A 22,940-nucleotide genomic window follows, 5' to 3' on the forward strand; every position below is an offset into this window, starting at 1 on the left:
TTTTTATAATTTATCTTTTCTAGAAAAATTCAAAAATTATTTGACGTCTGCTAACTTCAGCATCACGATTTCTCTAGGATTTCTAAGACGGTGATCCACCCCGAAATAGTCGGAATAGTTTCCTAGGGTCTCAAAACGTCGAGATCTGATGAAAATTCGATTTTCAAAAATCGGACCGAAACTAATAACTTTCCCCCTTTTGAAAATTTTTAATTTTCATAACGGGAGGTTAAAAAAAATTAAAAATATGCACATGTAGAAAATTTAATGACCTACCGGTGCAATTTTTAAAAATATTGTTTTTTATTATTTATCGTTTCGAAAAAAATGCAAACATTATTAGACGTCGACTAACTTCAGTGTCATTGAATTTCAACGATAATAAAAATAAACAAAAGATTGTAGAGTTAATTTTAAAGTATAGATTTTAATAAACAGTCAAATTCAAATAATATTTAGTAGTGACTGTAGATTACTCGTCCAAATTAATTATTAAACAAAAAGAAAAAACAAAACTTACGTAAAATTTATATCGAAAAACAGCAGACCACCGGAAATTCAAAATTTACTACTAGAGTCACGTCACGATTAGAAAAAAAATTATGAGCCTCGGAATTTAATTAAAAATTTTTCGAAATCTTCGTCCAAAAACCACGAAATTAAAACAATATTCAAAACGCGAATTATTAATACCCTCGTTTGTTATGCAAATATTCAGCCAAACATCAATAAATATTTAACAATTTATTTAATTAAAAAAAAGTATCTCAGATGTCGCTCCGGTTCATACGAAAATACGTCAAATTATTCCGATATAACAAAACTCATTGCTCATATTAACTAAAAATATAACCGCAGTAAATAAACTCGCACTTGTATATAAATTTATGACCCAACATCTTCGCAGTTCGAATTATTAATATCCACAAAAAATCGCAAATTAAAAAACATTTTGACTTGCGTCACCAGCAGTCACATGGAGATCGCGCCTTAAGCCGCCGACATCCGTCAGCGCATTTATCTCCACATTCAAATTTATCCCGATTTAAATTCTCATCAGATGACTACTGAGTCAAAAAAATCCAATAATTCATAAAAAATTAATAAAATTTCATAAAAACTTATTGATAATCATAAAAAATTCACCAAAACAAAATTAAAAATATTCAAATTTTCCAGACTCATGAAAATGCCGCGCGCGTAAATTTTAAAGTTCTGATTGGTCGGGGCAGAACTGACGTCCATGTTTACATCACTAGGCCATTAGGAAGTTTCGAGAAACGCTGTGTTCTGTCTCGTACAATCCCGAGTCTTAGTAGTAATCTTCAAGTGTACGTCGTAGTACATATTACTCTCCATTTTTTTTTCTATTTTATTCTCCAGCTCGTGCGAGCTAAATTTCTTTAAATCTTTTTGTCAAAATCAGCATCTACGATTGTCTTCATTTAAACCAGGTAAGCACACAATCATCCATTACGATTTAGTCGCGTTAAAAAAAAAAAAAACCCTTGACAATTTAATTTTTTTTTTTACCCGTCAAAAAGTAGAATTTATTTAAAATCCTGCGATCGATAGTCGATTTAATTTTTAATACGTTTACCAGCTTACAATCTACATATTACTCAGCATATATGTATGTAGATATACATGCAATATAACTAAATAATATATACATATAATTAAATATATATACATATATATTGTCCATGAACGTTATTTCGTAACCGTATTGCAAATAATACCTAGGAAATTTATTTCGAAGGTTGCCAGGCCATTTTAATTCATTTTAAATATATACATATATATCTAGATATATATATGTATTGAAAAAGACAATTTGTAAATGATAAAATAGATTATTCGTTCATGGAAACTCATCAAAACCTTTGTACTGATTGCTAATCTTTGTTACCTGCACAGTACTGACCATCATTCTAGCAATTTCTAGACTCGGTGAAATCTAACGTAATTAGTAAATGTTATTTAATTTATTTAAACAGTTTTCGTAAATTCATTTTGTCATTATCCGTAAGTAAAAAGTACAAGTAATATTCCTCGTTTTTTTTAAATTACAAGCATGCTCAGTTTATTAAAAAATAATTACTTGACAAGAAGTTGCCTTGTCACGTGGACATGAAATGACTTAGTTTTTTTTAAATATTTAAAAACTTAATTTTAAAATTATTTATCGAGTTTTTTTAGCGACTACTTTGTGTTGAGATAAATTACGGTATTAATGGGGGAGCGTAAGTTATTTTATCGTAGTGGTGGATAATGGAAGTGAAAAATCGACGCAAGTTCCGACGCTACGACCGCCATTTTTGCTTTTATAATATAACCATTTTGCTCATAGTATCTTTGTTCACTATTTTTTTTAAATTAAACACCTTTATTTAGACTCTATTTCAATAATTCAATGGCTTCATCGTTTATTTTTACCGGAATAATTATTTATTAATTTGAATCTCGCGGGAAATTAAATTTTAAAAATTGCTTTGATTTATGTATACATTTTTTTTTTATCATTAACTCTTTTATTTAATAGATAATGAGACTTTGGTCATTATTATTATTGATTTGTTTGATTCCATGTTTTGAAAATTTATTTATTTGTAATTTCAGGAAAGTTATTTATCTGAGCGATTGATTTTAACGTGGGCCAGTGAACACGTGAAACAAGATGGTGAAGGAGACGACTTTCTATGATGTCCTAGGCGTTAAACCTGGATGCTCACAGGACGATCTCAAAAAAGCTTACAGAAAACTTGCTCTCAAATACCATCCTGATAAAAATCCCAATGAAGGAGAAAGGGTAATTTACTAATTAATTATTTTTTTCTGCCCTCTGGTCGGAAAGTGGCTGCCCTGAACAAAGTTGCAACTTTCCGGCTTCGTCGAGCAGAAAAATAGTATACGCACCTTGGCCAGTAAAAAAGAAACCCTCAGACCACATGTGCTCTGAGACTTTTATTATTTTACTGGCCTAGATATGTAATATACTATTTTTTTACTTAATCTCCAAGTAACTAAATTAAAATTTTCTTTTCTATCATTTACAGTTCAAACAAATATCACAAGCCTACGAGGTATTATCTGACCCGGAGAAGAAACGTATTTATGACACTGGTGGTGAGCAAGCATTGAAAGAGGGAGGAATGGGCAGCCACTTCACATCCCCCATGGATCTCTTTGATGTATTTTTTGGCAGCAGCTCAAGACGTAGGGCAAGAAAAGGTCAGGATGTTGTTCATCAATTGTCTGTTACACTCGAAGAATTGTACAAAGGAACTACGAGAAAACTTGCTCTACAGAAGAACGTTATCTGTGAAAAATGTGAAGGTAAAATATTTTTCAATACTCGTACTAGTACTGATACATATTCATTTATTTATTTATTTATTTATTTATTTATTTAATGGAATGAAATTTATCTATAGGATATGGAGGTAAAAAAGGATCGGCAGAACAGTGTACTATTTGTCATGGCTCTGGTATGGTAATGCAGATTCAACAGCTAGCGCCAGGTATTGTTCAGCAAATCCAATCAAAGTGTTCAAGTTGTAAAGGCCAGGGTGAACGTATCAATCAGCGAGATCGATGCAAGCACTGTGGTGGCAAGAAAACAATTCGCGACAGAAAGATCCTGGAAGTTCACGTTGATAAGGGTATGGTTGACGGTCAGAAGATTGTTTTCAACGGTGAAGGTGATCAAGAACCCGGTCTTGAACCTGGTGATATCATTATTCTACTTGATGAGAAAGAACATCCAGTATACAAGTAAGTTTTCAATGACTACTATTATCACTATAATTATTTAAATGTCTTTTATTCTACCAGAACTTCGAATTAATGTGCAAATAATATTTTTTAACAGGCGAGCCGGAAATAATTTAATTCTACCGATGACTTTATCTCTAACGGAGTCATTGTGTGGATTCCAAAAAATAATTCGTACCCTTGACGACCGAGATCTTTTGATAACTTCATTACCTGGACAGGTTATAAAACACGGCGATCTTAAGTGCATACCAGAGGAAGGTATGCCGTTGTACCGAGATCCGTTTACAAAAGGAAAATTGACGATTCACTTCACTGTCGATTATCCAAAATCAATTGATCCGGCCATTGTTCCACAGTTAGAAAGTCTGTTACCACCACGTGAACAGACAATGATCCCCGATGACGCCGAAGAAGTTATTTTGGAAGACTTTGACCCTATGTTAGATGCACAGCAACAACGCGAACGAGGTGGTGAAGCATATGACGAAGATAAGGGTTCATCTCGTGTACAATGTGCTACACATTAATTAATAAATAAATAAATTTATTAATTTATAAATTCATAATTGTGAAGATAACAGGACAACAAAATAATCAGAACCACTACTATTTTATTTCTTAAAACATTTAAATACTGATAATAATAATAATAATAATAATAATAATAATAATATTGATAATAATAATAATAACGGTAATATTAATAACAAGATGATAAAATTTACGTCCCTGCTACTACATCATCAACATCATTGTGATCTTTTAGGCAGTAGCGTAAGAATCATTTTTAGGTTTTCATTAAATTAACGGCGTGATAAAAGTAATTCGACTTGATAATGAAAAATAAATCGCAATAATATTGAATTACATATTTGAAATTTAAATTAAATAATAAAAGATGCGCCTTTGTCCACAATTGATGTTTTTTTATTTATTATTTTTTTTCCGTATTGGAAACGGAGCGAATTGTACTTATGAATCAATGCGCTCTCTAAAATGATAATGAACATTAATAACAATAAATTAATTAATTGAAATAATAATATTAGTGAAAATCAAGGTTATTATAATAATAATAAAATGAAAGTGGTCGAACTAGCTGAATTATGTCCGTAAATTGATTGACCCTAGCTCCATTGAAGCTGTTTTTTAAAGATTCCCGCTTCACATTAAATGATTAATCGTAATTAATAAATTTATAAAAATGAAAACAATTGAGGTTTTGATTTTTTACAATAAATTATGGAAGTTTTATTTAATTATCAATTGCACTAATTCTTGAATATTTATTTGTAATAATGAATTATTTCTATCTAATAATTATTTAATTAGATCGATCTAATAGGAATGCTTACTGTGACCAAAAAAATTTATAAAATTAAATTAAAATTTAGATTTTCATACACGACAATTATTAACTCATTCCAAGGTCCGTTGGATTCCATTTAAATAAATTAATCTAGTTAATTAATAAAAATCATCTGCCTGTACGACGTTCCTTAAATAAATAATTTAAAATTACGACGATTAAATGAAATAAAATTCTGTACAACTCTACAGTGGATATCGCATAATAAAAACAGTCGTAATAAAGCGATAAAATGTCTTTTAGTTAATAAATATACAATTGAGACATTACTGAGTTGATGTCAATTTAAACGGTTCGCCAACCCCAAATTTATTGAGTACAATTTAATTTAAATTTGTAATTATCTTTCACTTTAAAAAAATTAATTTTATATAATTTCTTTTTATACACTGAGTATCTTGATAGCCCATAAATATGTAACGATGCCTGCAATACGTATATTATAATTTTTAAAAATCGTAAAACATGACTCACGAATGTCCATCGAGCGCAATTACGTCAGCGCATCAATCTTGATCCGTAAAATATTTATGATCTATAAAATTAAATCATGAATTACATTCTTTTTTTTTTCGTTTTTAATTATACATGACTAGCAATTAATTATTCATAATTCTATACATTCATAAAATTTATAAACCGCAAATTAGTTTAGTTAAATTTTAATTTTAATAGGTGAATTGCTATTGTTTATTATTTTAAGTGTCAAGTAAAGAAAACTGGTCAATGCAACTTTGATTTTTAATTACCAATTAATTTTTAAGTCCATCTCATCACTTCCTTCCTTTATTTATTCACTTACAGTAATCTCTATGAAACGAGTAGCAGACATCAGACAAATTTAAAATTATTAATAAATAGAGTAAATAATTAATAAATTAAAATTTAAAAAAAAAATGCGCATTTAAAAAATTTTGTAATTCACAAGTGCATTTTTTATAAATATTTTTTTAATTATTTATGATTTTAAATTTGTCTGCTACATTCACACTCATAAACTCATGAGTGTGAATGTAGCAGACATCGGACAAATTTAAAATAATTAATAAATATAGTAAATAATTAGTAAATTATAATTTTTAAAAAATGCGCATTTAAAAAATTTTGTAATTAGTCGGGCCAGAATTTTTGCGTTAATTTAAAAATAATTATTAATTAGTGATGTGAAATTTTTTATATTACGGGGAAAATATTGGTCTTATTAAAAAAGTTTTCAAACAAAAGTTGTAGGAAATTTAATCTTCTAAAAAAAATGTCTCCTATAATTTTTTCCTAGGACTAATAAGAAAGCCGTAATTTCAAAATTAAGATTTTCATAATTAATCAAATTTTGAATCATTCATTATGAATCTTAATTTTTGAATTACAGTGAAAATATTGATTGTATAAAAAAATCATAAGAGACATTTTTTTGATAAAATTAAATTTCCTACAACTTTTGTTCGAAAACTTTTTTACTAAGACCGACATTTTCACTGTAATATCAAAAATTTGAACTATTCATTTCAAAAACAAGTCAAAAATCTTGTCCCTTTTAATTAGAAAGTGCATTTTTATTAAATATTTTTTTTTAAATTATTTACTCAATTTATTAATAATTTTAAATTTGTCTGCATTCACACTCCTACTCACAAACCAGCATTCCTTTGAAATTCAAATCTCCCGCTCAGCCGCGCGCAGCCACCGCGCGGCGCGCATGCGCCCGGCACTTGAATCTGAACAAAAAAAGAGCCGACAGGTAGCGTGACAACCGGGTTAAAATAGTCTTATGTTTTTACAATAGTTTATATTATTAAATAATAATGAGTTGAGTGGTAGTGAGTGTCGAATGAAGAACCAGTGGCAGCAGCAGCAGCAGCAACAACACGAGCAATAGACCGGTCTGTGTGTGTTTAGTGTACAGAAGATGCCGCAAAGATCTCTGGGTATACAGAGGGAGCCATATTTTTCCAATATCAGTTACGCGAAAAGAGCGCACGTATAGCATTCGCGGGATGGGAATGGGATATTATTTTATCGGCTCTTGGCACTGCGATTGTCGGTAGAACGCGTGTAACAGCAGCGAGGCCCGTAGTGGCCTTGACGCGATTTAATAATATTAACAAAGGTGCCCCATGTATATTCAATAACAAATAACACTATTATTATTTAATAATCCAAAAAAAATATCTGTGCTGTGGTTTAATACGTTAACGCGTTGTGAATATTATTCTCATCTACCAGATTCAACTCCACTTATTATACATACGTATGTATATATACATATATCAGTACACATATGAGCATATATGTGTACAAGTTTAGTAAAAAAAAGTGTGTGTTGGTATCATATATATAATATAATAAAAAAAATAAAATATTTAAAAGAGTATAAAAAATAAAAAAGTTGGAGCGCTGTTGGCCCGCGCAGGTGTTGGTTTTTGTACGACAGTCAGTTGAAACTTGATAAAAATTTAAACCCGTAATAATTAACTGGATATGTATATATATATATAATTATTTTGTTTTAGGTGACGGCGACGAAGACTAAGACGACTGAGACTGAGACGACTCATTACTTATTCTAGTTTAATACTTGTGAGACAGTGTGCTACTAATATATATATTTATATATATATATATATATAAATTCAAGTGGAGATAGTAGATGTAGATGTAGAAGTTGAGTGGAATGGAGATGGTTGTGTCGGTGGTAGTTGTGTGATATTACTAGTGCAGTGACGATGACACAGACGTCATAACACCACGACAATTTATTCGTCTGTGAGTTTTTTTTTGTTTGTTAATTTATTTTTTTAAAAAATTCATTATTATTAAAACGTTTAACTCGCGCGGTGATGTCTGTATTTATGAGAGAGTGTTTCAAGTTCTGCGTACCTCAGAGTAAAGTAAAATAAAATAAAATAATAAGAGCCGTGATGAGTGGAACGTGTGTGTTACTCGGATTCATTAATAACATACCGGTAGTATGTCGCTGTTGCGTCCTTGAGTGAGGAGGCATCGATCCGTTTTAATAAAACGTCGTGTGCGACCAGTTGTTTTTTATTATTTCATTTTGTGAATTTTATAAATTTATTTTTATGTAATTATATAATTTGAGGTAAATTTTATCAAGTGCTTGAGTTTAAATTATAAAGCAATACGATAGGTAGTTTTATTTAACGTGTTTAAGGTGACAGTACTTGTACTGTGTGGTGTTGAGCACAGTAATAATAAATATATAAATATATAAGTGCAATAACATACTAAGGATTAAAACACTCGCGTGTGTGATGTCAACGGGATTCGCTGAACACGACTCAGTTCGTACATATGCATCCAATGCACGGTACAAGCTGTTACGCCATAGGTAATTAAATTATATACTTATATATATAGATAACAATGATCATAAAAATTAATTATAAATTGACTCTGATTATCGGTCTTAATATATCATAAAGTAGATTATTATATTTATATTCCGCCGGGAATTGCATTTGAAAAAATGAAAAAAAAAATATGAGTGTAAGCTGATCGAACGTGACCTTGTTCTCGATTTTATCGTATCTTAAATAGCGACTATATATATAGAAGTACTTTATTGTTATCACGTGACATTTGTATAGGATTAAGTTACAGATATTAATTGCTTAGATGTTTGTTGCACACAAACAAGCAATCGCGTAGTGTACACACAGAGTTAAATGTAATCTAATATGTATAATTGATTGTTTGTTTATTTATGTTGTTAAGAGGATGCCGCACGGGCTAGTGGAGTATCGGAGGCGTGCGCTGTGTGTTCCAGTGATGTCGGTGGCGCGGCACTTAGCACTGCTGGACCTGGACCATGGCCGGCAAGCCTGAGCAGCCAATCTCTCACCCTGCTCCCCAAAATCACGTTCATCAGCAGCATTATCAGCATCATTCGCTCCATTTGCAGCAGCAGCAACAGCAACATCTTCAGCATCAACAAGCCCGTCGAAATCACCAGTCGATTCAGCAGCAGCACATCAATCATCACGAGGCTCAAGGCATTCAGCACAACAGTGTGTTGGTTTATGTTCCCGGGGATAATTTTGCCTACGCGACTGCTGTAGGACATAATGCCGGTTCTTCGGGTTATCAACCCGCCCAGCAACAGCATCATCAGCAACACCAGAACCCGTACTCCAATGTGCTGCCTCAGGTGGCAACACAGGCAATATTTTCCGCCAAAACAAACTACAATATTGGAAACAGCGAGCTGGTAGACAGTGAGATTGACCAGACTGCCGACTGTTGTCTTGGAAAATCAATTGAGCTGATAGCCTGCAATGTTGTCGCTGATCGTCATCAACAACAACAACAACAACAACAGCTCAAGGACGAAGAGGATTACAATACAACGATTTATCGAAATCCCCTGGTGGGCTTAACAAACGGTAGGGCGACTGGATCGCCCAGTAACGTGGGTAAAATAGATCTTGGTACCCTGACAAACAGCATCCCTGGGAGTAGTCTTGGCAGCGCGATAAGTCCAGCGCAGAGTGATGCGGACAGTTTGAGTGGAACCAGCGACTCGGGTGTTGTTGCAACTGCGACAGCGGCCACTAGGTCTGCGTTGCCGAGCAGCAGCGCGGCTCTTGTCAGTAACAGTGGAAGTGGAAGTGGTGAACACGAAAGTAACAAGACATTCCCGGTGGCACATCAGTACGAAGTCACGTGCAATACCACCGGCGTTTATTCCGCCTCACCTATCACTCGTTTAACGGGCTCGGAAAATTATCAGTCCACGAACGCCGGTAACGAGACCGGTATTACCGGCACTCTGGACGAAAATTCTAGGTTAACTTACGTTAGGTCAAATAGCAATGCTGGTGGTGGTGGTGGTACTGTGCCGAATATATTTCTCAGTGGAATTGATGCTCAGCAGCAGCAGCAGCAGCAGCAACAACGGGAATCGTGCAAGTCGGGTCGCGTAAATCAAGACTTGTTGGACGTTAATCGAACCTGTATAAGTGGAAATAGTGTCGGTGTCGGTGCCGGTAGTGCTGGTTGTGGGGGTGGTGATGTTATTGTTGTTACCTCGGACCCGGGTTGTGAATCAGTGCGTTCAGATACCGCGGAATCTCTATACAGTAGCAGCCTGAGCAGCCCCGACTGCCAGAGTTTGCAATCTAACGATTCGGTTAACAATAGTAGTAATAATAGTGTCGGTAGTGTGCAGCAGGCTGCACATTTGGTGTCAAATCAACTTGTTATTAATAATAACAATAACGCGCAACACAGCAGCAATGTTGCGCTGACTATGAACGGTAGTGTCGTGGCTCAGCATCAACAAAAACAACAACAACAGCAGCAGCAGCAGCAACAGGCGTCCATCGCTGTACCTCGTGGATGGAAGAGAATATGCACCAACGGGGTCATCATTTATATCAGGTGAGTTTTTATCCTTTATTTCCTTATTATAAAATATACCCACATCATTTTTCCTCTGCATGCTCACATACCCTTGAAATAGCTCTTCAAATGATCCCATGGGGTTGTTACATTATTATACACTTATTATGAGCTGACGAGAAAGTGATCAATCTTACAAAACTTGTTCAACATTATAAATGAATTCATCTTTCATCGTGGTACTTAATTTCTTTATTATTATTATTGTTACTATTTTCTTCTTTTTTTTTCTTCAAACTGCTTTACTTTTAAAGCTGTTGTGGATGTGCTGTTTCATCCATTGGGAATTGAAAGAAGGCAAGTTTACCGCACGGTAGGATCCTTCCTAAAAGTTCAAGGGTGTGTTACACCGGCACGGTTCGGTTGCGATGAGCGTTTCGGGTCATGCCAAAATTCGTAACTAAAAGGTTTCGTGTTTCTTTTCCCTTGTACTCGGTTCTACGCTCGACTACTGCTTACTGTGCTCTAGTCTGTTATATATACATATATACATATATATATAATAGCAGTACATATCACCAACCAGCAGCAAGCTGGTATGGTATGATCGTCGTCGTCGCCGCCGTAAGTCGTGTCGACCGGAACTTCTCTCTGACAGCTTCAAGAGACAATGGTAATTCCCATGAGAAAGGAATAACATGTCCCTTACGACATTGTTGTTTTCGACTACCAAACTCCAACCTACCTACCTACCTACCTAACTACCTCTCTTGCTCTCTTGTCTGTATGCTTTGTTAGTCAGGAATTTTTCAGGTCATGAGTCTGTTCCCAACTATCACACGCATCGTCTTTAATTTTTTATTCATTTTTTTTTACGCTCCTTAGAACAATAACACATTGCTCAGTATTATTTCAATTAAACAAAAAATAAATATGTAACAAGAAAAAATACAACACGCGATGACGCAATCAAAATATCTTCAAGGACGTCATGTTATTACGAACGTCAGCTGAATAATGGAGTTGAGTAAACTTAAATTTAAAAAGATTTAGGCTTTTGTGGTGGTATACTTTAAACTCGGAAAAAAATGTATTGAGTTATTTCAATACAATCACTACTAAAGGGCTTTTGTGTATCATGCTACACATAACAGACAACAGCGTAAGTCTAGCATTTGCATACTTAACTCACACCATTGCCAGGCAGGCATAACAACACAACCACATCCTTGTGTCTCTATATATATACATATATATTGTATGTCTGCTACTGTGCTGTGCATCATTCAAAGCAGATAAACCGTTTTAGTATTAGGCAGAGCAGAGGCAGGCATAAGCAGCAACACAAGAGCACCCGCAGGCAGACGTTACAAGTTTACAAGTGATCCCTGGTATTCGACGCCACTATATATCTCTTATAACGTGAAAAGGGAATACCTTTCTCCCCCTATACTAGTAGCACAGTATTTGTAGTGTGTGCGTTCAGAATAACTCAAAACGTTACACGTGTGACCTCACAACCTTCTTCTTTGTTAACAATTTACCGGAATATACCTCATCAAATTATCATTCTGTCTATAGTAAATTGTTCATAAATAGTTTCTTTGCTCCAAAAAAAAAAAAATAAAAATTCATATGCTATCGGTTTAGTGGTAAATTTTTTAATTAAATCAGTAGGTTTTTTTGGAGAATGTTTTTTAACGAACAGTTTCAGAATATGTACCTGAAAATCGAAAGATTTTTCACGCAACGAAAATGAAAATAATTTATGCAATTTGAGTCTAAAGGCGGGGGTGGCCTGCAATTTTCGGCTGACGTGTAAAACATTTCAGAAATCTAAACCCAGTAGATTTTTTATTTTTCGTTTAATTTTTTTAATTTTCGTGCACAAAAATGTTCCGATCTTTAGGTACATTTCAGGGTTGTAATTTTTCCGAGATTTACGTAACTTAATATTAATAAACGGATCATGGTAAATTAACAGTGCGGCGAGAGATAGCTCTCTTTGTACGTAAAACCACGGGTGGTACACATGATCTCAAATCCCCTAATATAGCGTAAAAAGCAACGGCATATTGTGTCCCATATGATATTTTTTTTTATTTTTCTTCTCCAAATATATATATAACCGTTGGCATATAGAGTAGAAATAAAATATAATATAAGAATAGTATTGCATTGGTATATATGAAATCGTATATAAACCCTCTGTCTGACTGTCTCATCGGTAGTCTAGAGTCTAGAGATCTGGTCAGGATATGAAATAGGATGTTGGGTGTATGTGTGTTGACCTGGTCTAGCATATAGCAGAATACCTAAGCCTCCTCGTTAAAACGATCCTTTCCGCTTGAACGGTATGAACGGCGGGTGGCCGGAGTCATGGTTTAAATGGGCATTTAAAGGGCTGTACAGCCAAACAATACCGAGATTTAGAAGTAATGTAAAGAAAAGAAGAAAGACCCGAGGTGTTTGCTCCGTTAACTTGCGTACACTAAATCTAAATCCTTCAGTGCCTTTTTTTTTTTTTTTTTAAATTTTGACTTTTTTAAAAGACCCTTTTACAACGATAGTTGAAGGTGAGGTTATTGGTGCCGGACAGGAGAAATTAAATGCGAATGATTTGTAGAAAAGGGAAATATGGTTGGCGTTGAGTTTTAGTGAATAAGAAGACAATTGACGAGGAATTTCGTTAAACTTGCATACACACAATCCATGGATCATTGATTTATTATGGTGCGTGCGTATTATAGTAGTTGTAAATACCAGCTGGTGATGTACGACCATGACCGCAGCGCCAGCATTTCCTCCAGCTTCCCCATCTCTGCTCGGTCTCATTCTCATTCTCATTCTCTCACTCGTATCTATCTCCAGCAACAGGAGAACCAGCAGCTCCAAGAGCACCAATGACAGCAACAACAGCAACAACTTACATTACAAACTACTACCTATATATAAACGACTACATAGCACGACACTACGACTCATTCGGTTCCTTTTCTTTCTCAAGAGTTCTTCCTTGATTTATAATAGCCGTATACGATATCCCTTGTGTCTCTGGTCCCTTTTATTTCTATATGTGTATCTTCGCTCCCTTATGTTCTCTCTTGCGTCACCATTTCGCGTATACATTGTGTGTACGGTACCATAATACAGTAGTAAAACCATACAGAATGGAATGGATGAGACTTTTTCTTTTTTTCCTTTACTTATTTTTTTTTTGTCTTCTTTTCTGCTCCGTTTTTATTATTATTTCCAAGGCGCTCTTTTTTTTTTATTTTCATTTATATTTATTTTTTTATTCTTCCGCTGTACTACCAGATACGCTATAAACCATTGACACCGGGTCGTATTATTTTTATTTACCAAAAAAAAAAAGGGGGCTCGAAGATTTGCCTTCTCTCGTAAACATACCGATCGACCGGACGTTGTCCCATACATTTAAGAGCAACAGAGCTGGCTATTGACGCAAGCGGTTGCCACTAATTTTTTTCATTCACAAATTCTCATTTAGATGATAGAAAAAAAATTTGAAATTCAATTTTTTTAATCGCGGGAATTTTTAAAAATCATTAGTGTCCCATATTAATATTCAAATAGCTTGTCCAACTAATTATACACGTAATCAATAAATCGTAAATTAATATTATTTATTTTTTAGTAATTAATTAAAATATTAAATTACAAGAGTTAAAAAATAATTAATGCTGTATACAAAAAAATATTTACTAAATTTGAAATTTTTTTTACTTTTAATTATCTCATTAAAAAAGATAAAAAATTTTATTAGATAAGCTACTAAAAAAAAAAGTTAACGATTCCATAATTTAATATTATTATCATTATTTATTTTTTTTTTTTAACTTAAACATAACGACCTCGTTTAAGCCGCCGTAACCAAATTTAATCGTGTAAAATACACAGTAATAAAATATAATAATAATAATAAATACATTAGTAAGAGAAAAACACGTTAGTGTGTAACACTATTGGACCTCTAGCCTCTTCGACGAGGGTCCGCGTGTAACCCATTCAAAGGGAAAACCTAAGTGAGTATGGTTGCGCAACTATTACTTCTACCAGCAACAACAACAACTAGATCTGTTGGTAGTAGTGATGGTGCCGTTGCCGGCAGACCAGAGAGTAGTGGCGATTACGTAAACGCGATAATTAATTGCTTGTGTTCTCTGTTTAATGACTCGTCGGGTCGTTTGCTAAACACGCCAAATCGCCGGGACGTCACGAAAATCGCTACAGGTGCATCGTTGCGTGACTAAGCTGTTAATTTTCCGCAGTTGCGCAACTACTGTCGATTCCTACGCCCGCGCACTTACATATAAACATTAAAAATATAAATATATATATAATAATAACAATAATGATAATGCATACATAAAGGCAACGGCAACAGTCACTTATACATATTTACTTATTCACATGCTCATCTGCTGACAACCTTGTCCCTCCTATAATACTTATCATATATACACAACTTTCTTGGAATTGTTTTTCCATTGTGTCCCAGATGCGCGAGCAACCGTTTAGTTATATTATTGCGCGGTGACACGATTGACAGAATGACAACGACAACCACAGCGACGTTCGTCACGTGGTTATCACAAGTTAAGACATAAAACTTGACTACATATATACATATATGTATATATATATTTTTCATAATATGTTTGATGTTTATTTATTACAACGTAAACTCATAAATTGACGTCCTTGACCAAGATCACTTATTTACGTGCAACGAAAAATCTTTTATAAAATTATTTTATTATTGATTTTAAAAATATAATTATCATGTAAATTTATTCATCGAGTGATGATAAAGAAGAGTCGGTACTTTATGTATTCACGAGTAGATAATAGCGACTGGTAGTCTACATGGAGTAGTAGGTATATATATATATATATATATATCTTTGCAATAGTATTGGTATTCATGTATGTATGTGTTAAAGTTGGGAGAGTCTATAGCACTGGTGGTTATTTTATGTTGTGAGTGATTATATTCTTTGGTAGCTGCAAAGTGACTCGTCTGGGGCAACCAGTTGGTCGTTGGCATGGCACGCAAACGACCAGGGTTCGAATCCCGGTCACGGTTGCTTTCCTTCTATGTCATTTTTCATCTGAATTTCCTCATTTTCTCTTTGCACTCTTCTTCAATAGCATCCTGCTTTCCTGCTCTTGATTTGAAATCAATTCTTCTCTGGTGACGGTGGTGGTGGTTGATGATGGCCCAATGATGAAGATCTCAGGGTAACGTCAGAGTCAATCTCGCAGCTAGAGGCATACCTACGGGTACCACAGATCTGTGTGTTACCCAAAGAGCCTCGGGAAGGTCTGAGATAAAGTCACTAGACGTTCTAGACGGACGAGTTCATAACTGGACTGCGGAATACCAGAAATAGCGGAATTTACGGATACAATAGCCTAGGAAGCTGGTTCTTGTAAACAATGTTAGTTTACACTAGCTGAGGTCGTTGCCGTTTGTTCCGATGAGATGTTTCGTGGACTGGCTACTGAAGTCTAATCTGCGAGCCACACCAATGAGCTTTGCGGCTCAGCAGTAGTGGAACTCAATTCAGACTAATCTGACTCTGACAATACCTTGAGATATATGACTGAGGGCTAAATTTTTTTGATTCATTATCTTGATTTCGTTTTTTGTAAGTTAATTAATTAAAATTTAATATAAAATATTTATTAGTTGAAATTGATAGAAAGATTCGTTATTATTTTTTTTTAATTTACTGAGAAAAAAAATAAATTTTGTACAAACAATAATTTTTCGAGTAATAAATCGATATAAATTATTGCACTATTAATTTCGTATTTTACGGGAAAAATTATTTTTTTGACAGAACAAAATCAAAATTTATTTACACCATTGCAAAAAAAGATCAAAATATCATGATACTGCAATTAGCCGACGACTAATAATTTTTGGATTCCTTTAGAAATGATAAATTAAAAAAAAAAAAAAAATATTTCAACAAATTGCGCTTAAAGTTTTTTAAATTTTCTACATGTGCATATTTATAGTTTTTTTTTTTTTTTTAAATTAAGTCGTTGAAAAAAGATACGAAAATTTTTAATTGTCTGCTACTTCAGGATCATAAAATACCTGGGAATAATGGAACAAACTTGAGTTTCTTCGATTAAGGGAATGATTTTCAAATTTTTGCACCAAAAATATATTAGATTGAAAATTTTTAATAGCATAATTTCTTGTGGTAAGAACAGGGTAGGTACCGTTTTTGGCCAGTTTTGGACATTTGAAAAATTAAAATACAATGATTTGTAAAAGACGCAATGACATAATTAATTTTAAAAATATGTTCAAAGATACTTTCATCCCTCTATTAAAACGGAAATTTACTTTTATACTTCTTCATTATTTTAAACAAAGTATCAAACGCCCAAAAATGGAGCAGTGGCCACATATGGTACTTCTACCCTACACAATAATTCTAAAGATTTTTTTTCTCAGTGTCTAATTGAGTAGTATCGTTTTTATAATTCCCTGTTGTTGTTTATATTTCAATTAAAGTCAGTAAAATAAATTTGTTCGGTTGAGTTAATCCTCACGTATCAGTGATCGAGGGCCGATAAGGCCCCAGTCAGTCTGATATTTCTTTCTTTATACATAATATTAGTGTGTTACAGAAATTGTCATTAGTCATTATTTAACAATTCAAATTCGCCTAGATTACGATTTTCAGCAGTAGTACAAGCAGTCGTCCACCACACACACGATTCTATTTGTGCCATATATATATAAATATAAATTTTAATATATACACAGTTACTGGCATTGTTCGCCGAGTAATTGACTGAAACCTTCGAATAGAAAACGTGGCGCTGTTTTATCGTTGTATCTGTTGGCATCCGGTCGTTACGTTTCAATTACCGTCGAATCAGAAATGTTTTTCAAGCTTGCTTGCGTGCATGCGTCTCTTCGACATCGCGTTCTCGATTTTATACCCACACTACACCACATATTCTGCTACATAAACTATATACAATTCCATACTACACTAGTATAAAGTTAATATATATATATAATAATTTAATGTAAGATTTAACTTACGGACGAACGCCCGCACGATATATTTTCGGTACGTCCTTGAGTCACTTTCTCAGCATTCCCTATTGAGTAATGAGCTAATTTTACAGTTCTCGTATTCATCCTATCCGTGTACATTTACATCCACATCAACATGTATATTTATATCTATATTTACATTTACATCTTTATATATCTATATAAATATACACGTTAATGTAAATAAATATTTCTAAAAAGCGCATCAATAAATTGACGTTAATTCATTCCCCGCAATATTCTACTATTCTCCAATCAAAATTTTATTCATCCTCGATAAATTTATACTTTTTATTTCTCAATTTAGGATCACGGTTATAAATTAACCAACTACTAAATACACAATTATACCAGTCATTTGTCTCTATAATTTAATACTGTCAATTATAATAAATACATACATACATACATATATACATATTATTATCTATCCTTCAAATTTATTCTCAGTTAATAAAAAATAAATTAGTAAGAAGATAACTATCTTTCTATGTAATATTTATGCCGGATTTTAGTGTAGTGTAAATGTGCGTGTGTCGTTGGTTTAATTAAATAATAATCCAAGATAAACAATAGAGATAAACAAAGCACACGTATAAGGCTTAATAGTTATTTTGATATAACACGAACTGGTATAAAGCATTACCATCAGTGTACATACAAACTCTGTATATATATAATAGTGTTTATCAAAATGCTAATTATTCATTGTCAGTGGTTTATACTAGAGCCAACACCCGTACTAATAATCATTGTAAACTCAGCGCTTCTCCCAATTGTCGTCGCTTTAGATCGTTAAATGATCTTCCTCGTGTGTATGAACCACTAACACCATCACCATCAGCACCACGATATCCATATAGGTAACCATCAGCAGTACAATTTATATATATATATATTTGTACTATATGTATGTATATATACATATAAAGCCAGTCGGGTATTACGTGCCTAAACGTAATTGCTTTTAAATCTGATCAATTTACTCATTACACCATCACCTTTCTACATGATCGCCTGCAAATTTCATTACGAGTTTAATAAAAAAAAAAAAAAAAAAAAAAAAAAAATCACATCGTGGTAAATAAAAGCTAAAAAAAAAATGTAGCAAAGGCCTAAAAAAGTAAAAATAAAAAGCCTGGATTCGTATTGTGATAATTTTATTGTGGCTGGTGAATAAATGGAGGTTAAGTGGAAAAATACAAAATTGCAGTGCAGTATATATAAATATGGGTGTACACATGTATATGTGAGAGGAGAGAAGAGTAGAGAGAAGTAACTGAGCGATCGATCGCGCACACGACCGAATACATCGAGTTGGAGTAGTATAGGTTACTATACTCCACTTCCATCTCCATCTAGGTTACTCACACAAATACACACAAGTACGTTATTATTGCACAGTCAGCGGTGGAACTAAATTAAACGCGTAGGAGCAAAAGGTAATTTGCGCTGATAACGAGCTACCCACGTAAATACAGTCCACTGTAGAATCAACCAACCAGTGGATGGATTGTCTCTGCAATCTTCTCCTTTGCTCTGCGGTTCTCTTATGCATTCAGACACTGATCCGCAACAACAACAACAACAACAATAATAAGAATAATAACAACAACAACAACACATTACTGTACAAAAATAATGATCACCAATTATAGTGATACCTTCACCTTATTTAGGGTCTACCCTAGGATCTTTAAATCCCATCATCAATTTGAATTACCCGATTCTCATTACCCTAAGCTCTGCTTTAATCGTTATTAAATCGACCACAAAAACAATTACCCATTTATCTTTATACTATTAATGCTTAATGTTGAATTGATACGCGGTTTGTTTTCATTTATCATCTTGTTATCCTCAAAAAGGTAATCAATAATACACTAATTTTTACGATATTTCAATGATAAAAAACTGACACATCACAACGATAAATGATTATTCATATAAACACAAGCTACTACTCGAGTGGTTATAAACGGATTTATCGACTGACTCAGCATGCCAAGATTTCCTCTTTGCCGAGTAGTGGATTCTCTTAATAATATATGACCTGCTGATTACATATAACTACTATCATTATCAATATTTAATTAATTACTTGTTTATTTATTTTTCTCTTATTGTAATCACTGTTATTTTTTTTTTCTTTCTCATAAATTATGAGTTGCGTGCGTGACTATTGATAAAACAGACGGGCTATTTTATCAATAGTATCAGTAAAAGCACAATTCACTGAAAGTCATTTATTATTTTTACGGTTCACTATAGTTATATATATATATATATATATATATTAGTGTGTATAGTAGCCGGTTGTTGACGGAGTAAAGTTAGTAAACATACTTGAGGTTGTTTGCCAAACGATGGGATTAGGTTTCGGACAATTTACTCAAAACATTTGTATAGGATACTATTAGGTTTATGTCTTTATATATTTATATTCATAATAATTGCGGTGTATCAAAGAAAGATTACAAAAGAGGGCTTTAAATAATATATTCAAGAGGCTGTTAAATTTTTTTAATGATCCCTTGTAAATTTTTAAATAGTCATTTTAACGGCTGTCATTTCACATCTTTTTCCCCTTTATTACGTTACATTACATTACTAATATATAGTTACACCAGACATTAAAATGATACAGACTCACTTATTTGTCTCTCATCTTAACTAGTGTCGTAAGATAACATTTTTATTATTAAATTAAAAAAAAAAAAAACAACAACAACTTTATCTTACATAAATTTATCAAGCTTTAGTTTTTTATGAGAGCGTGTAATTGTAGACAAGACATACTTCTGTGCTAATTTTATATAAAATACTGTCTTTTAAATCCACAACTTGCACTAAATTGATCAATTTAATTTTTTATAGTTATCTTTCCCTGTAATATATATTTTATATTTATTTTATTATTTTATCTTTCTGCCTGATTTTACTTTGAGCTGAGTAAATGACTTGCTCTTGAGGATTATATGGGTACTTATAGTTTGTAAGTCTCAGTGTACGACGAAATGTTCATGCTGGGTTTCTCGCCTCGAGGTGCCGTGATAACCAAGTACCATACCAACGAACCACGGTTATAAAACCTTGGACAGAGACTACTCAGGCACGACTGAAGGACGTCGATGAAAACCTTGAACGATACAAACCTGTTCCGATTTAACGACAGTTTCACCTTCGAGCACACTCGAGCTCTTATTCTTTTTTATTTTCAATCCTCCGGAATCGTCTCTCAAGACCCATTCTACTTATGTTCATATATTTATTTATTTATAAATAAATATTAAGGCTATGGAATTTTGAGTCTTTCATATTCCCCAGGATATTTATTATTGTTTCGAATCTTGTTGTTGTTGTTATTGTTTATTTTGTTACCGTCACATTCACATCAATCAAAAGTCTTGCGAATGAAAATAATTTAGATGGAGCGATTAATCACACAGTGCACGCGTTCGCAGCGCGAGTTTTATTTCTCTGCGTCGTTGATTGCATCGAATTGTGGGGGTTGAATACCAAATAAAATAAATAAAGCGAAAAAAAAATAAAATATATGTAAAGTATAGAGAAGAGGATGAAATAAAATGAAAGCAGGGAGAATAAAAATATTACTGTCGTTGTTAAAAATATAAAAATAATAACAATAATAGAGAGCGGTATATTTATATATATATTGCGCAGAGCGAGGGTGGGATTTTGTTCCGGTTTGGAGGCACGTATGACCCCCGCGGGGACAGCAATTTTGCGGCTCGTCGGCGTTCACTTCTTGCGGCCACCCCGCCAGAAAACTTGCTCTCTTGTTTCCTTTATCGAGGCTCACTCGCGCTCAAGGGAATCAGCTTTGGGTCACGTTATTTAATAACCTGAAATAACGATGCAAACTTTCCTTCGCACCCTCTTTACTTTTTCAAATATTTTTTAACTTTCTCACTTTTTCTCTCTTTATAAAAGTCCTCTTTTTTTTTTTAATTTCATTATTTATATTTTACTTTTTCTTATTCTTTTTCTTCATTCCTCTGACAACTTTTTCTGACACTGTCACTTTAGAATAAATTTCCGTCGTTTTTATTTTTTCAATTCAAAATTAATGAGACGTCAAATTAATTTATGGTAAAAAAAAAAAAAACAAATTTCTCTTCTCCTAATACTTTATTTAATAATAAGTATTAAAACGTTAAAAAACAATATTATTGTCACTTAGTATAATTACCAAAGTGTCATTTATATTTATTTAAGTAGAGAAAGTAATCAATCTCGTACAGTTGACAAGTAAAAATAATTGTAATGTCAGTACATTATTCTTACTTAAAATCGATCAACTTTCACAAAAGCTTTTCATCGACCGATAACTCAAGATATATGCGAACATATATATCTATAGATACTAAATAAATAAGCCTTATTTATAACTTTTTTGTTTTATTACTTTATATCGTCGAATCGAGTCGGACTCAGCGCAAAAAAACCTAATGTATAAGACAGACGATGGAAAGTATATGATAGGTGAAAGTTTTTGCGGTAGTGGATCAAACGTTTGTGAAATTTAGCGTTGGTGAAAGCAAATAGGTATATCAGTGGTTAAATAATCGGAACAAACGATTTAACATGACGATAATAATAATATAAATACTAACTAACATATAATATATAAGCTGGTTAGTTTAATACCTTGGCCTTGATTAATTTCTCCAATAGAGGCTATTAATTTTAATGAAATCCTGATATATCCGGATACGAATTGATAGTATGTATTCATTTAAATTCAAATTATGGCCCCACGTGTGCGAAACACCCAAGCAAATCTATAAATTTCGTCTCTCTCGCTCTCGTTTACGTGGTTATTTGTTCATATGTGTTATGTTTGACGTGTATATGTGATTATTGGTAACATTTATAGTTGATATTACATTTAAATAGACGCTCATACTGATTGCGTGATGAAAATATGAGATTCTGTTGGTATTTATACAGGGAAATTAGCCATAAGTGCTGGAAAAACATTTTTCACTATACAATAACTAACCCGATAAACGTTTTTTGAATCTCTCTCTATGCTTATACCAACTGCACAGAAAAAATTTACTGTTGCTGCAACAGGATTTTTTCCTATTGCTGCAATATGGCTGCCTCCTATTGCAGCAACAGTATTTTTTTTTCCGTGTGCACACAGAAAAAAAAGTTATCTTGAGTCAAGAAAACATTTTGGGAGACAAACGTTTTCGGGAACCAAGTCAAGATTTTCTTGAGTCAAGAGAATTTGTCTTGGTTAAAAAAAATTCTTCTTGATTGGAGAAAATTTTTACTTTATCTGAG

The 22,940-nt window shown here is 33.1% G+C and overlaps 2 protein-coding genes across 7 annotated transcripts in view; both read left to right on the forward strand.

Moving 5' to 3' along the window:
• The first annotated feature begins 1,280 nt into the window (after positions 1 to 1,280).
• On the forward strand, positions 1,281 to 5,881 carry LOC130667314 (dnaJ homolog subfamily A member 1). 2 transcript variants are annotated; one of them, XM_057468819.1, is made up of 5 exons: positions 1,281 to 1,454; positions 2,623 to 2,812; positions 3,060 to 3,339; positions 3,438 to 3,777; positions 3,875 to 5,881. In XM_057468819.1, the coding sequence occupies exons 2-5, from the start codon at positions 2,681 to 2,683 to the stop codon at positions 4,305 to 4,307; spliced, it is 1,185 nt and encodes a 394-aa protein (XP_057324802.1). In that variant the 5' UTR covers positions 1,281 to 1,454; positions 2,623 to 2,680; the 3' UTR covers positions 4,308 to 5,881. The 2 variants fall into 2 exon arrangements, with proteins under 2 accessions (XP_057324802.1, XP_057324803.1); XM_057468820.1 differs by lacking the exon at positions 1,281 to 1,454 and adding an exon at positions 1,880 to 2,028.
• A 1,079-nt stretch (positions 5,882 to 6,960) lies between these two features.
• Positions 6,961 to 22,940, forward strand: part of LOC130667315 (homeobox protein 5-like) — a 173,513-nt gene continuing 157,533 nt past the window's right edge. For 2 of the 5 annotated variants that reach the window (XM_057468825.1, XM_057468826.1), the window contains exons 1-2: positions 6,963 to 8,498; positions 8,885 to 10,549. In XM_057468825.1, coding sequence (XP_057324808.1) covers positions 8,979 to 10,549 — 1,571 coding nt within the window. In that variant the 5' untranslated portion in view covers positions 6,963 to 8,498; positions 8,885 to 8,978. Of the gene's footprint in view, positions 8,499 to 8,884; positions 10,550 to 22,940 lie in introns of all 5 variants that reach the window. The other 3 variants (XM_057468822.1, XM_057468824.1, XM_057468823.1) reach the window with 3 other exon arrangements.

Source organism: Microplitis mediator, chromosome 5 (assembly GCF_029852145.1).
Source record: "Microplitis mediator isolate UGA2020A chromosome 5, iyMicMedi2.1, whole genome shotgun sequence".
Lineage (NCBI taxonomy): Eukaryota > Metazoa > Arthropoda > Insecta > Hymenoptera > Braconidae > Microplitis > Microplitis mediator.